This window comes from Mixophyes fleayi, chromosome 2 (assembly GCF_038048845.1).
Source record: "Mixophyes fleayi isolate aMixFle1 chromosome 2, aMixFle1.hap1, whole genome shotgun sequence".
NCBI lineage: Eukaryota > Metazoa > Chordata > Amphibia > Anura > Limnodynastidae > Mixophyes > Mixophyes fleayi.
Genome location: NC_134403.1, coordinates 92,456,740 through 92,470,921, shown reverse-complemented (window position 1 = coordinate 92,470,921; position 14,182 = coordinate 92,456,740). Strand labels below are relative to the sequence as shown.

Below are 14,182 nucleotides of genomic sequence, written 5' to 3'. Positions count from 1 at the left end.
TCCTTACCTGGAGGTTTCACTCCTTTATATTGTGTTATGTTGCTATATCGATTTCTTGGAGTTGACCAAACCCTGTCCATGACTGCACGTTGCCCTGACCTTGGCTAAGCTATCACTCTCCCCTGCTGTCTGCCCTGACCTCAGCTTGTCTTCACATTCTGCTTTGGCTGCTCCACACGTTTCATCAGCTGTCTATAAATTATACTTCCTTGGGGGCTGTGACCTGTGGGATCCTACTGCAGAGTCCACAGTTCTTTACAAGGGACGTCTGGTGAATACCAGAATGTCCACTATACTTTGTACTATGGAAGGACTTACGCCTCTAGTGAATCTCCTGGATTATGTGACAATCTACAGTTTATTAGTATTCCATCACATAACTATCCAGTTTACAATAAACATTTTTATTGGGGTTTTTTTTTAAAAAAAAAAAAGTGTTTTTGGGGGAGTCAGTATTGAGAAGAAACCCATTATCAGGGCACTTGTGATTTTAAATATAATAGGTTTCAGCGACATAAGTGGTAGTTGTTAAACCACAAGAAGCTTTTAGACTTAACCAATTTGTTGGTTTTATTTTCTCAGTGTAACAGATGATATATACATATAGACAGTTGATAGTGACTGTGACAGACAGGCAGTATAACAAGCTTATGTAGTTAATGTACTTAACACTATTATAGTACATTAAATAAATGCAGATGGTAGTAAGCTTATATTGTGGACAATGTCAGATGTCACATATATTTTATGCCTCCGGTCACTTTATATATCTATATATAAGAGAACACAAAAAGGATGCAACTCTAGTTGTCACATTTTTACAGTTCACATGTCACTGGAACAACCTTGCTGACAGATGAACCTTCTGTCTGGGCATGCTCAGTAGAGCAATGCGGACAGTTGGAGGCTGCCCCACTTCCTACACCACAGTGGACACCAGTACCAAGATGATAGATGGAAAGTAGCGCCCCATATTAACAGTCAGGACATGCAATCACGTTTCCTACAATCCTTTTGACTAGCATGTGGTAAGAAAAAAAATAAAACAAGATAGATCCATAGAATATATTTGATCATATTCACAGATCAGTTTGTCAGGTTTTCGTATGTAATTCCATTCAGAAGGTTTAACTTTAAATAGGCTACTGAGAAATCCCCATTCATGATCAAGCTGAACTTCCTCTTTGCGGTTTTAAAGGAAACTCCAAATTAGATGCACCAGCATTATGATTTCCCAAAAACAATTCTGTAGTTAACTGTAATCTCTTACATTTGGAGAGGTCACAATACAATACAAGAGAGAAAATCTGGGGACTACACTGATATTTTGTACCATTGCAGGCAGGGTACCAGACCAATACTACCAACACTGTATGGGAATAGTTCATATGTCTGTTTCTGACTATAAAACAGACTTCAAAAATCATAAGCAACATACCTGGCCAGACCATTACAATTAGAGCTCCTCTTATGAATACACCTGAATATGAAGATGACCATCAATTGGTGGCTGTTAATTCTCACACCTTTCCACATTTGTTTGTGCAGTAAATACACACCTCCCATTCTTACATGAACTATTCAGGGGAGACATAGAACTCCCGATCACTTACATATGAAATGCAACATCACAGGTCCCTTTTGTTAACATCATAACAGATACTCCAAGAATACCACCTATTGAGGAGCTTGTAGTACTTGCTTTCAACAGGTTAGACAGGTTATGAGGAGGTCATTTCCTTTGTCTTAAATAGCGCATTTAACATGGATTTATGCAATTTATTATCAGTATTGTTCGGTACTTACTGGTATTAAATTAACTTTACCCCTCCCTGCTGTAACCTTCCACTAAATGCCCGGATTAGCAGAGCGGGATGGGGAGCAGAATCTTACACAGGCCCAGAGGCATTTGAGCAGAGTGTGGGTATTGCTTGAGAGTACAGAGGGCATCTACTTTTGAGATTTTATTTTCTGGATGGAGATTATTGAAATTACATGGTGCCTATTTAGGGGCATATCTTGGTGTTCAGAGCGGCAAATGAACATTTTCGTGATACATTTTGTGTATACAACCCCCCCTGTCCCCCACCACCACTATAAAGACAGCTGCACAATATTTGATAGAAATGTCTACTGGGCAAACATCAGCCTGTCCACACACAGATCACTGGAGGACAATAGGTGTCAATGACCATATTTGTTTACTGATAATTTATCAGGGTGTCATTTACTGGAAAAGATCATTCAAAGGTTGCAAACTGATGGCATGAGGTACGTGTCAGCTCTCTCTCCTCTTTATAAGGGATCCAGTTCTACAGTATTAACAAACTCAATGCATTTTAATTTAAGACACTGTTATACAATCATCATCATCTGGCTGACTCAGGATTCTAGGTGTAGCAATGCAACAGCAATGGGTAAAGTGTACCTACTGGGCATGTTATTAAATAACATGGTACAAATAGAGTCTTCTGTAACCAGCAGACAAAAGAAAAGCAATATCTGATTGATTGCTGTAGACTACAGCACATCCGCACCATTTAATTAAATATACTTGATTGCATTGTCGTTTACGCTGTAATGAGACACTCAGAAAGGAAATATTGAATTGCCTGTGACTATTATTCTTACTCTACCCCAGGTATATCAAGCTCAGATTTGGAAGGCCACATACCAGTAATTTTTGTTGTAGTCATTAAGTAACCAATTAACTTTAGATTACTAAACAGATAATTTATGGAATCCTAAATATCTGACAATATTAGGGTGGACAAGACTAATAAAGTCTCTGGATAATCTGCGATTGGTCAATCTCAGTCCTTATAAAGTCTAATCTAGATTTCAGATGTAGGATTGATAATCTAGAAGTGACAGGTCACACAATACATAAATAGTTTCAATAAAAAAAAGGGAAAACAAAATTAGATAGCTTCTGACACATTTCCCCCAGTACACAGTGGTCTATAGACAGATTTATAGTGCCAGACTCCTCATTCACAGGTAAAGAAATGACAACTCATTATCCGTTGGTAACCAGAGATGCGTGTTCTGCCGTATAAGAAATAGCTCTCTATTGGCTTTGCTTTGTAACACGCCCCCTCTGTAAAGTTATGTACAAATTCCTCAAATCCCAAAAGAGACTTCTGAGCCGAACAAGAGGGGGGAAAAATACTCCTCCAAAAAAAAAAAAAAAAAGAGAGACAGCATTTACTTGGACTTAGTATAAGCTCTCCAGACCTAAACAAATAGCCAGTACAAAATGAGAACGAAGAGTCACCACAGGCCAAATCCAAAGTGAGAAAAAAGTGCAACCTAAACCAGAGACATAACTATAATGCATACTCCAGACAGACCCTACGGAGAGCCTGAGAGAAATATAATCCAGACAGACTCTAGTTAGTCAGGGAAATATAATGCCAGCAGAACCATACACAGAAAAGTACAAAAGCCAGCAGACTGAACAACTAGACTAGGAGGGCTAACAAATACTACAGGACCACATCTATAGCTCACATCTCAATTATTTACAGAGAATATAGGAATAAAATGTAAACTTGCAAAGTATTTAACCTTTACATTTTCTGGTCAAATTAAATTTTAAAAAGTAAAGGGAATATATCTCAGTAACACTACATGTATTGTTAACATAATAATGCCACACTGCCCCCTTTAAAGCTGCCCATTACTACTGGATAAACTGATGTACTGGTGAACTTGCTAGTCTCTTCCCTGGGTCATACTGCATGAAGAATTAATCTAAATATAACATGAGAGACCACACTTCATCTACATTTAAATGGCCTCACACCACATTAAGCAGTTCTGATGGCCTCTCTGCCCTAATTTAACCCTGTTGTCCACAGGGCTGAGAGGCACCTCTTACCCTTCACATTGAGGAAGATCACACTCACCTCATTGTACCCTTCACCCCAACAATTGGGGCACATCTCACCCTCAAGCCCTGACCCTCGGGCTCATCTCACCCTCAAGCCCTGACCCTCGGGCGCATCTCACCCTCAAGCCCTGACCCTCGGGCGCATCTCACCCTCAAGCCCTGACCCTCGGGCGCATCTCACCCTCAAGCCCTGACCCTCGGGCGCATCTCACCCTCAAGCCCTGACCCTCGGGCGCATCTCACCCTCAGGCATCCTACCGTCAGCCCTCACCCAAGAGCATATCCCTCCCTAAGGCATATCTCACCCTCAGATTTATCCTACCCTCAGCCCTCACCCACAGGCATATCCTATACTCTTACATTTCCCACAATTTGGAATATCCCACCCTTAGACATATCCTACCTACAAGCATATCCCACCCTCAGCCCTTACCCCCAGGCATGTCCCACAATTAGGCATATCCCACCCTGACTTTGGGCCACATCTCACTCCTATAACAACAATAACAACAAAAGTTCTGGTTGTAGGGCACAGTCCACATGGAGTGGTACATTTGGGTGAAGACAATACAAAACTCTTACTTATGAGTACAGAATGAAGAGTACTGTCCACACATAAGCCACTCCTCTATAACACCACATTTCATGGTATACTGCACTCTATCCCTTATTTCCACAATACCCCATCATTCCTAGTACACAGCAGCCAATCTTCCACGCACATCCCACATTGTGGAGCACAAGGCTCCAAGTCATTCTCATCCCTCTGTAACAGTGCGAAAGCAAATTAACTTTTAAACTCACCAAGACTAGTGCAAATCTCTCCTCTAGTTCACCCGGCTCCGGCATCGGGACTTTCAGCGGCAATAAAGGGGTCCCCGGGGTTCCCCCCGCACTCTCCACGTTTCCCATCTCTGGAGCCCCGATATACCGCAACCCAAAAGCCGGGTGTCCCCCCTCCTCCCGTGCGCGCCCCCGCTACTCCAGCAGAAAGTCACCGGGACCCATCCTTTGTACTAGCGAGTGACGCCTCGGAGCCCACACTAAACTCAGCTCCATTCACCCCAGCCGCACAATCCAAGCCACGCCCTCATAACTCCGTCTATTGGTATACTGGGAGATACAGGCTCTTCTCATTGGATGAAAGGATGACTCAGGAATTCCAGTCACACAGCGCCCTCTGCTGTTATGCGATTACCAGCACACGATTACACGTAGCGGACATCTGTTATACAGTATTAGGAAGGTTGCAACAGTTGTTTCAGTATGGAGCAGTCTTCGGCAGACCATTTAATTAACAGTTATATTTAATATTCTTAAGACAAAAAGGTGGTAATAGCATTCTTCCATACAATTACTTTCTTCTAGTTAATTAAAATCAGGGGGTAAATGTATTTATCAAGCTGAGAGTTTTTAATCGGGTTTGAAAAGTGGAGATGTTGCCTATAGCAACCAATCAGATTCTAGCTGTCAGTTTTTCCAACCCGCTGGAAAACTCTCAGCTTGATACATTTACCCCCTGGTGTCTTATGTGCAGATTATCTTTGCTCACTGTTAGGGTTATTTTTTACTTCTAGCTTCATTGGATTTCTAAGAATTATTATTATTATTATTATTATTATTTTTATTATATCTTTATTTATAGGGCGCCGTAAGGTATCTGCAGCGCCGTAGAGACAGTAGATCATACAGGGTAGAACCATACAGAACATTAAACAAAAATATCAGGATAGTAACCATATAGTTATTATAATGGCATTTATTTTATTAGCAGGTGCATATTTCTTAAGATGTATGCCACTTTTAACTTATCTCAGACTTATTCAATTGTTGTTTATTGTTTTATTGCTTCTTTTTTGTGTCAGAACTAGAGCTGTCGCAGGCAATGTCAGACTAACCAGTATGCTTGTCTTTATTTGCAACTAAAATAAGAATCCTTGACAAACGCCCACTTCTTCCTCTTCTTCTTTCAACTAAGCCATGGACATGGGCATTGTTAGTAATCTTACAATGATTTCACAGTTATCTGGGTAACGGCAGATTGCTTTTCTAAGATGTTTCATTACTTTTTTCTCAGAGCCCAAACAACTGTTAGGCTGGGTACACACTACAGAAAATTTCTCCAAATGCGACATTGTGAACAATTTTACCTACGACTGAAAGTCCCAATCAGGATGCACATTATCCATGTTTTACAAGACTTACCTTCAGATCTGTGCTCTTCATCTGTCATAACCATTGGCCGAAAGGATCGTGACTCTCACTCTATAGAGATCTGTCTACATACTGCTGGTCGTGAGTGCATACACACTTACACATTTGCCCGACATTGTTCCATCGTTTACAGAAATTTTTAATCCATTTCAAAAACAGAATCAATTGATACAATGTGCTTTGGACAGATAAAACATGACTGTGGAAGTGTACACATTAATGGGATAACGGTCATAACGGTCATTTATCATGTGATTGGCACAATAATTTAGTGTGTAACCAGCCTGACACTGATCACAAACCTCATAATTGTGGAAGAAATCAAGATCCGCAGGCTACAAGAGAACCACCATGGTTACATTTATTTATGAATTAGATACATATCAGAGAGAGCATTCACACTAGCATAGCTTTACCATGCAAGTTCAGAACACTATATACTCCTCTAAAAGATTAGTATTACTTCTATAGCCTGGAACAATGAAAGAAAGAAAGAAATATAAAACATGTCTGGTGCACAATAAGATTTAGATAAACAATGGTTCTCTTTTCAGTCCGCATTTCTTTCTTTTGGATAATAACACAAGTCTCATATATATCAGGATTTGAACTTAACTCGAACATGTTGAATATAACAGGTCTGTTCTTCAATTTCTACAGATAGCATATCTAAATAATAATAATTTCTTAGACAACAATATCATTTCTTTAAATCATATGTATCAATGTTATCATCACACTTACAGAAATCACTTTAACTCATGTAGATATGAATACTAAGCCCCTTTTCTAAATTCCCATATTTTGAGCACTCGCCAACTCAATTTTATCACTAATAATCATCAATTTGTTATTCCTTTTCCTTTAAATATTTCTATACATAAATAGCTAGATAGCTAGATAGATAAGTAGATATATAGATAGATAGATAGATAAATAGATAGATGATAGATAGATAGATAGATAGATAGATAGATAGATAGATAAAAAAAAACTGACGAGCGAATACGTGTGAACACACAAAAAATACCAATGTACCATAAAATATTTGTTTAGTTCTTAAGCAACCAAACTTCATGATTCTTGGTGCAATGTTTCTACTTCAGTGTTAATGTGTGCAGCATGATCAAACACCTCTTGTAAGTTATCAGGAATATAGAAAGGCATTCCCTTTCAATTAGGGCACATACTCCCCTTTACAGGCCTGCATTAATGTAGAACCCTATGGAGATATTACATGAACTACTTCTCACTTGGTTCTTGCCCTTGTGAAGGTAAGAGGTATCATTACTATCCAACCTTTAGTGGGATTGGTGTCATGAACTTACCTTTTCCCCGCTCCGCTGCGCTGTCGGCGATGTCTGGCAGCTGTGTCCTCTCCGGCGGTTCAGCGCTTTCCTCTGATCACGCCCCCGCACTTCCGGGTTCTCCCAGCGGCAGGTCATGTGACTCCTGGGCGGGGAATTCAAAACTCTATATCTACTCTGCTCTGACACGCTATCTGTGTCAGAGCAATGTGTTTCCTGTTCCTGGCTACCTCTCCCTGTGTACCTGATCCCTGTGTTCCTGCTTCCTGTGTGCTCCTGCATTCTCTCAGACTCCTGTGTACCGACCTGGCTGCGTCCTGACTATCCTTTGGCTTATTCCTGGCACCGTGTATTGGACTGATTCCCTGTGTACCGACTCGGCTGTGTTTCTGGCTATTCTCTGGACTCCTCCCTGGCACCGCATATTGGATCATCTGCTGTGTACCGACCCGGCTGTGTATCCGACCATCCTTGGACTCATCTCCAGCACTAGGCATACGACAGATACCGTGCACCAAACCAGCGTCCGCTCCAGTCGCAGCCCATTCCCTCTCAGAGTAGCGCTACCGCTATAGTTCCAGCCATGTCTCAACTCAGCATTCCTAACCCACCTAAATTCCATGGGGATCCCAAGGAATGTCGAGGTTTCTTAAACCAGTGTGCCATTCAGTTCGAACTGCAGCCCGGAAATTTTCCAACAGAGAAGACTAAAGTGGCATACATAATTTCTTTGCTATCTGGTCAAGCCCTTGCCTGGGCATCTCCTCTATGGGAACATGATGATCCTATACTCCATAATTGGACCACCTTCCTGGAAACCTTCAGACACATCTTTGATGAACCAGGACGTGTCTGTCACGGACTTACCGCCGCTCCGTCCAGTCGCACTTCCGCATTCAGGACCATGTGACCGCACCCGGAGGCGGTCACATGACCACAACCCTAGAGGCGGGGATTTTGAATCCCCTTCAGTATAAAAACCTCACTCTGACACTCGCTGAGTGTCAGAGCAACACTAACCTGTTCCTGGCTCCTGCTCTTCGTGGATTGCAGTGTCTTCCAGTTTCCAGTGTTTCCTGTGTGCTGATCTCTGCCTGTTTGACTTCCCTGGCTCTCCTATCCCTGTGTACCGACCCGGCTTGCTGACCATTCTCCTATTCTTGTGACCCGTGTACAGAACCTGGCTTGTTGACTCCGAGTTGCCTTCTGATTCTGCCTGACTCCATTCCTGTGTACCGAACCGGCTTGTTTGACTCCGCTACCACCGCTTCACTCTGCTGTACTACATCTTGAGGCGAACCTGGAGACCGCGACCTGCGACTCCTGGCAGCGAAGCCCACCCCTTCTTGGTGAACACCGGGGAGATCGTTAGACTCCGCACCTCAGGTAAGCCAGTGCTAATCAAGATTAGTAATATAGTATCAAGAATCTGTTACAGTTTGCTCTCACCATGGATACCACAGCTAAAGATATGTTGGAGCATTTAGTAGGAAGGATGGATAAGCAAGAAGCTAACTAAGAGCAACTTTTAAAATTCCTCAATAGTCTATCCACTCGGTTGGATGTTGTCCAGAACACCCTAGTGGCTGGTGGATCACCTGGGCCGGCAGTGGCCCCTGTACCTCAGGCCGCAGCAGCAGCTTCTTCCTCGCAGCTACGGTTACCTAACCCACCCAAGTTCGATGGAGACCCTAAAAATTGCAGAGGATTTTTAAATCAATGCTCCATACAATTCGAGCTTCTACCTGGGAACTTCCCCTCCGGAAAAACGAAAGTGGCCTATGTGATTTCGTTATTGTCCGGTCAAGCTTTAGCATGGGCTTCCCCCTTATGGGAGAGGGACGACCCCATTCTACATAACTTCAACCTCTTCTTGTCTACCTTCAAGAAAATATTTGATGAGCCAGGAAGGGTGTCCAATGCCGCTTCCGGCTTACTACGTCTCCGCCAGGGAAACCAGTCTGTGGGGCAGTATGCGGTCCACTTCAGAACCATGGCCTCTGAACTTCGCTGGAACGATGAGGCCCTAGTAGCTACATTCTGGCAGGGCCTTTCAGACCGAATCAAAGATGAGTTGGTATCCCAGGAACTCCCTACGTCTTTGGACGACATTATCTCCCTCTGTGTCAAAGTTGATTTGCGTTTCAAGGAACGTAATTCCGAGAAGGAACAGTCGCGGCGTAGTATGATTCGCTTGGTCCCCAACTTCCAAACCCCTGTTCTTCCCCCTGAAGAGCCCATGCAACTTGGGAGGACCCGCCTATCAGCCGAAGAGTGGGGAGAGGAGATTTCGGAACAAGTTGTGTTTATATTGTGGAGAGAGTGGCCATCTTCTGAGTTCTTGTCCCAAACGCTCGGGAAACGACAGGGCCTAACGAGTTCTGGAGCTGTATCGTTGGGCCTCTTTTCTCAGTGTCAGTCAGTTCCCAATAGTAATGATTGCCTGTCTATTCCCATTTCCCTTCAGTTAGGACAAAAGACCTTCCCGCAGTCGGCTCTTCTAGATTCCGGAGCCGCAGGAAATTTCATTTCTGCCACAGTAGTTAAACATTCGCTATTCCCACACAAGCCTTGGAACAACCCATCTCTCTGATGGCCATTGATGGGGGAAGAATTCCTGAGGGGTCCATCCTGGTACGCACTATTCCTCTTCTGCTTCAGATAGGAGCACTTCATCGGGAGAAGATTTCTTTTCTAGTAATACAGAGATCTACCAACCCAGTCATCCTAGGACTTCCATGGCTTCGTGTCCACTCTCCCACCTTGGACTGGAAATCTGGTCACATATTGTCCTGGGGACAGTCCTGCTTCTCTCGCTGCCTACAGAGAGTGGTTCCTCCGAATAGTCCCAGACGTTCCCAAGAATTTCCTGTGACTCTCCTGCCTGAGCCATACCAAACCTTCTCTGATGTTTTTTGTCAACAAGAGGCCACTAGACTTCCCCCTCACAGAATCTGGGACTGTGGCATTGATCTGATACCTGGTAAACCCATTCCCAGGGGCCGTGTTTACCCCCTTTCCCTCCCGGAGTCTAAGGCTATGGAGGAGTACATCCAAGAAAATCTAAACAGGGGCTTCATCCGCAAGTCTGCCTCCCCAGCTGGGGCTGGCTTCTTCGTAAAAAAGAAAGATGGGGGCCTCCGCCCTTGCATTGATTACAGAGGCCTGAATGCCATTACCGTTAAAAATCGGTATCCACTGCCACTGATTTCTGAATTATTTGACCGGATTAAGGGTGCCACCATCTTTTCTAAACTTGACCTCAGAGGAGCGTATAACCTTATACGCATTAAGGAGGGGGATGAATGGAAGACGCGTTTAACACCCGAGACGGCCACTTTGAATATCTGGTCATGCCTTTCGGGCTATGCAATGCCCCAGCCATATTTCAGAGCTTTATGAATGAGCTGTTTCAAGACCTCTTGTACCAATCTGTAGTCATCTACTTGGACGACATTCTCATCTTTTCTCAAGATCTAGCATCTCATCGTACTCATGTATTGGAGGTCCTCTCTCGTATCCGAAAAAATCAGTTATTTTGCAAATTGGAGAAATGCACCTTCGAGCAGAGACAAATTCCCTTCCTGGGATATATTATTTCGGGCACCGGTCTACAGATGGATCCCACAAAATTGAAAGCCATACTTGACTGGCCCCAAACTTCGGGCCTTAAGGCCACTCAACGCTTCCTAGGATTCTCCAACTATTATCGTCAATTTATCAAGGGGTACTCCTCTCTCGTGGCTCCCATCACAGCATTGACCCGCAAATCTGCTGATGCTGGTATTTGGTCCTCTGAGGCTATCCAAGCCTTTATATTATTAAAGTCTCTCTTTTCATCTGCACCCATTCTTCAACAGCCAGATTGTTCTCGTCCTTTTGTCCTGGAGGTAGATGCCTCTTCTGTTGGCACAGGAGCCGTACTATCACAGCGAGGTCCTTCTGGAAAACTTCATCCCTGCGGATTCTCTTCCCGTCGCTTTTTACCTGCTGAGAGGAATTATGGGATTGGCGACAAAGAGCTCCTGGCCATCAAGTTGGCTCTCTCCGAATGGAGACATTTACTAGAAGGAGTGCAATTTCCTATCACCATATATACTGACCATAAGAATTTGCTTTACTTACGCACTGCTCGATGTCTAAACCCTCGACAAGCAAGGTGGTCCTTATTCTTCTAACGCTTTGATTTCAACTTCACTTTTCACTCGGGATCTAAGAATACGAAGGCAGACGCCTTATCTCGCTCTTTTGATCCAGCTGACATGGAATCCTCGGAAGATAATAAATTCATTGTAAATCCATGTCAAGTATTGGCAGCTACACACCTGAAAAAGGGTTGTCCTCCAGGCAAAACATTCATCTTGCCACATCTACGCACCCGGCTCCTTCACTGGGCTCATCACTCACTCTTCTCTGGGCATGCCGGCATTCGCAAGACCTGGGACTTATTGTCCCGAAGCTACTGGTGGCCTTCCTTGCTGGAGGATGTGAAGAGATTTGTTGCTGCTTGTTCCAAATGTGCTCAACACAAGACCTCTAGGAAAAAGCCTTATGGATGCTTGCTCCCATTACCCATTCCTGATTACCCTTGGTCACAGATCTCCATGGATTTTATCACGGACCTTCCCCCTTCCAAATCCTGTACTGTAGTGCTTGTGGTCACGGATCGCTTCTCTAAAACAGCCCACTTCATTGCTCTCAAAGATCTTCCTTCTTCCTCCTCCTTAGCCGATATTTTTATTAAAGAAATATTTCGCCTCCATGGCTGTCCTCAACATATTGTCTCCGATAGGGGATCACAATTCATATCAAAATTTTGGCGGTCTTTTTGCAATAAATCCGGCATTAAGCTTGACTTTTCTTTCGCATATCATCCCCAGTCCAATGGGGCTACTGAGAGAACCAACCAAGAATTAGAGAAGTTTCTAAGAATATTTATCTCTAGTAACCAAGACAACTGGGTGGACCTTCTCCCTTGGGCCGAGTTCGCCCATAACAACCATTTCCATGAGGCCATCTCTAACTCCCCCTTTTTTGTTCTGTATGGCTGCCATCCTAGACTACCCACCTTCTCTCAAGTCTCATCTTCTGAAGTTCCAGCAGTGGACTCTCTGTTTCGTAACTTCTCTGATATTTGGGAACAAACCAAGACAAATTTAAAGCAAGCAACTACTCGTTCCAAAAAAATCTACGATAAAAGGAGAAGAATGACTCCAAGTTTTGCAGTTGGTGACAGGGTATGGCTATCCACCCAGAACATTCGTTTAAAGGTTCCCAGTAAAAAATTTGCTCCCAAGTTTATTGGCCCATTCGCTATATCTGAGATTATTAATCCCGTAGCCTTTAGATTGAGTCTGCCTCCCTCTTTACGCATACCCAATGTCTTCCATGTCTCCTTGTTAAAACCATTGGTAACCAACAGATTCTCCACCTCATCCAGAACTCCTCCTCCTGCTGTGGATCGGGATCAAGTTGAATACGAGATTAAAACTATCCTAGATTCTCGTAAAGTTCAAGGTGCCATACAGTTCTTGGTAGATTGGAAGGGTTACGGCCCTGATGAGCGCTCATGGGTAAGAGCCATTGATCTACATGCTCCCCGTCTACTTAAATCCTTCCATAAAAAATTTCCTTTGAAACCCTATTAGGTGTTCGGAGTCCACCTTTATGGCAGGGGGTACTGTCACGGACTTACCTGATCCCCGCCGCTCCGTCCAATCGCACTTCCGCATTCAGGACCATGTGACCGCACCCGGAGGCGGTCACATGACCACAACCCTAGAGGCGGGGATTTTGAATCCCCTTCAGTATAAAAACCTCACTCTGACACTCGCTGAGTGTCAGAGCAACACTTACCTGTTCCTGGCTCCTGCTCTTCGTGGATTGCAGTGTCTTCCAGTTTCCAGTGTCTCCTGTGTACTGATCTCTGCCTGTTTGACTTCCCTGGCTCTCCTATCCCTGTGTACCGACCCGGCTTGCTGACCATTCTCCTATTCTTGTGACCCGTGTACCGAACCTGGCTTGTTTGACTCCGCTACCACCGCTTCACTCCGCTGTACTACATCTTGAGGCGAACCTGGGGACCGCGACCTGCGACTCCTGGCAGCGAAGCCCACCCCGCCTTGCGGCGGTTCTTGGTGAACACCGGGAAGATCGTTAGACTCCGCACCTCAGGTAAGCCAGTGCTAATCAAGATTAGTAATATAGTATCCAGAATCTGTTACAGTGTCTCCAGCGCAGCTTCAGGTGTTCTTGTGTCTGCGCCAAGGTTCTCTTACTTTGGGTCAGTATGCCCTTCAATTTCGCACCATAACGGCTGAGCTAGGTTGGAATAACGAAGCCCTTGTGGCCACATTTTGGCAAGGCTTGTCCGACCGCATTAAGGACGAATTAGTCTCTCTCGTGGCTCCCATCACAGCATTGACCCGCAAATCTGCTGATGCTGGTATTTGGTCCTCTGAGGCTATCCAAGCCTTTATATTATTAAAGTCTCTCTTTTCATCTGCACCCATTCTTCAACAGCCAGATTGTTCTCGTCCTTTTGTCCTGGAGGTAGATGCCTCTTCTGTTGGCACAGGAGCCGTACTATCACAGCGAGGTCCTTCTGGAAAACTTCATCCCTGCGGATTCTCTTCCCGTCGCTTTTTACCTGCTGAGAGGAATTATGGGATTGGCGACAAAGAGCTCCTGGCCATCAAGTTGGCTCTCTCCGAATGGAGACATTTACTAGAAGGAGTGCAATTTCCTATCACCATATATACTGACC

General features: G+C 44.0%; 1 protein-coding gene across 8 annotated transcripts in view; it reads right to left on the bottom strand.

The window, feature by feature from the left end:
- FMNL3 (formin like 3) overlaps positions 1–14,182 on the bottom strand; it is a 99,529-nt gene that overhangs the window by 73,048 nt on the left and 12,299 nt on the right. For 4 of the 8 annotated variants that reach the window (XR_012688644.1, XM_075199668.1, XM_075199667.1 and 1 more), the window contains exon 1: positions 4,700–4,956. The exons of 1 other annotated variant lie outside the window; for it this stretch is intronic. Coding sequence is in view for 4 of the 7 variants with exons in the window: in XM_075199668.1 (XP_075055769.1) it covers positions 4,700–4,807 (108 nt within the window). In the remaining 3 variants the exon portion in view is untranslated. Of the gene's footprint in view, positions 1–4,699; positions 4,957–14,182 lie in introns of those variants that run through there. 3 more of the 8 variants (XR_012688643.1, XR_012688646.1, XM_075199665.1) reach the window with 1 other exon arrangement.